The sequence below is a fragment of the Branchiostoma floridae genome, chromosome 7 (genome assembly GCF_000003815.2).
Source record: "Branchiostoma floridae strain S238N-H82 chromosome 7, Bfl_VNyyK, whole genome shotgun sequence".
In the NCBI taxonomy this organism is placed as follows: Eukaryota; Metazoa; Chordata; class Leptocardii; order Amphioxiformes; family Branchiostomatidae; genus Branchiostoma; species Branchiostoma floridae.
This window is the reverse complement of record NC_049985.1, coordinates 14,699,520-14,701,424: the sequence shown is the minus strand read 5'-3', so window position 1 is coordinate 14,701,424 and position 1,905 is coordinate 14,699,520. Positions and strand designations below refer to the sequence as shown.

The 1,905-nt window shown below is 40.3% G+C and overlaps 1 protein-coding gene across 1 annotated transcript in view; it reads right to left on the bottom strand.

The window, feature by feature from the left end:
* Nucleotides 1–1,905, bottom strand: part of LOC118420063 — a 22,568-nt gene that overhangs the window by 13,055 nt on the left and 7,608 nt on the right. Inside the window, exons 7-8 of the mRNA XM_035826768.1 lie at nt 1,755–1,832; nt 1,302–1,469 (exon numbers count right to left, since the gene is read on the bottom strand). Of these exons, the coding sequence (XP_035682661.1) occupies nt 1,302–1,469; nt 1,755–1,832 (246 nt within the window). The remainder of the gene's footprint in view (nt 1–1,301; nt 1,470–1,754; nt 1,833–1,905) is intronic.

Sequence of the window (1,905 nt, the reverse complement as noted above, 5' to 3'; positions counted from 1 at the left end):
CCTTTCCCAAGAACACAAAGTGCCTTTCCCAAGAACACAAAGTGCCTTTCCCAAGAACACAAAGTGCCTTTCCCAAGAACACAAAGTGCCTTTCCCAAGAACACAAAGTGCCTTTCCCAAGAACACAAAGTGCCTTTCCCAAGAACACAAAGTGCCTTTCCCAAGAACACAAAGTGCCTTTCCCAAGAACACAAAGTGCCTTTCCCAAGAACACAAAGTGCCTTTCCCAAGAACACAAAGTGCCTTTCCCAAGAACACAAAGTGCCTTTCCCAAGAACACAAAGTGCATTTCCCAAGAACACAAAGTGCCTTTCCCAAGATCACACCGGGGGCACGGTGGGCATCAACGTCGGGACCTCTAGGCTACTAGTCCAACACTCTACCAGTTACGCCACACACGACGCCAGACAATAGAGTTTGACAGTGATCCTTTAGGCATAAGGTTTGGGCAGGCTTGTTGTATACATGTATAAAGATCTGGTGAAAAAAAAAATTCTATTTCCAGATTGTCATTGATTTCATTTCAAGTCACCTCGCAGATTTTTGTTGTTTGAATTATTTCAACTCTTTGTGATTATTTTAATGGATATTTCATAGCTTAAACTTTTCGATCTTGGTTTTAACTTTGTAAATTGTTTTACCAAATCAGAAGATATTCCAAACATTTTGAAGCCGTGTATGATATATCGAAAGATATTCAATGGAAAAATTCGCGGGAAAACTATTTGAGCAATTGATTTGTGAAATCGTTTTTGATATATATTTTACTTCCGTACAATTGACTGACGAAGATTGACCGCGACAGTTAAAAATTTACAACTCTGCCAAATCAGTTAGCTTTCGTTACAGGCGAATACAGAAACAACTTGCAGAGGTTGTCACATCGGAGTGTAACGGATCAGGGAAAGCAGGCAGTCTACATTTCTTTGCGTTGGAGAGAGTTAACAAGAGTGAAATATGCGATATGGATTTAAAAGGACCATGCACGTGTAGACCTTTTGTTTGATGTTAACATAAAGTGTTAAGTGCTGTAATATGAACTCTCATGATTCCACCAGGTGCCATACTACCGCCACATGAGAAAAGATACATGAATTTGAAATGATTTAAAGAGGTGTACCAATGCTGCATCAGTAATCCTGATGTATATACACTTCAGATATAGATATTTTAGATGTACAAGATAATACCGAGAAGGCCTCTGTAGCATTGTTTTTTTAGATGTGGCGGTATTATGGTACCCGGTGGAATTATGAGAATTGATGTTAAAGCAGAGGTGAGAGTATCTGTTCATCACTCACCGCCAACAACTAGACCTGCGATGAAGTCGTTCTCTTTTTTGTCCTTCACAGAGGCCAGCTCTGCACCAAGACGTTCACACTTTGACTTTGCTGCAGTCCAAGTGACCTTGGCCTTCATCAACTTGTAGCAATGGTCGCCATGTCCGCTCCACCCAGACGGACATTCGGCTGAAAGGAAATATCGATAGATTAGTGCGTTACCATCTAATACCACTTTTGGTGGCGTTTCTACAAATGACTTTTTGCATATAATTCATACAAGTCAAATCTAGGTTTCTGTCCTGTTTGTGGTGTCAACGTCAGATGTGTTTACCTCTGTCGAATGGACTCAAAGCTGCAAGAAACTGAGCTGCAAAGTTGACAAATGTGAAATAGTATAAGGAAACTGTATTCTCCGCATGTCTCTTCTACAGAGGAATACATAAATCTACTTCTAGTACGGCACATATTCACCTTGCTGACATTTGTATCCGCCATCTTTGTTCACACAGCGTCCATGTTGACAAGGGTTCCTGGCACACTCATTGATGTCTATGTGATAAAGAAAACAACACTTGTGGTACTCAATCACAGTGTTTACATGCTAGTAATAAATATTATTCAA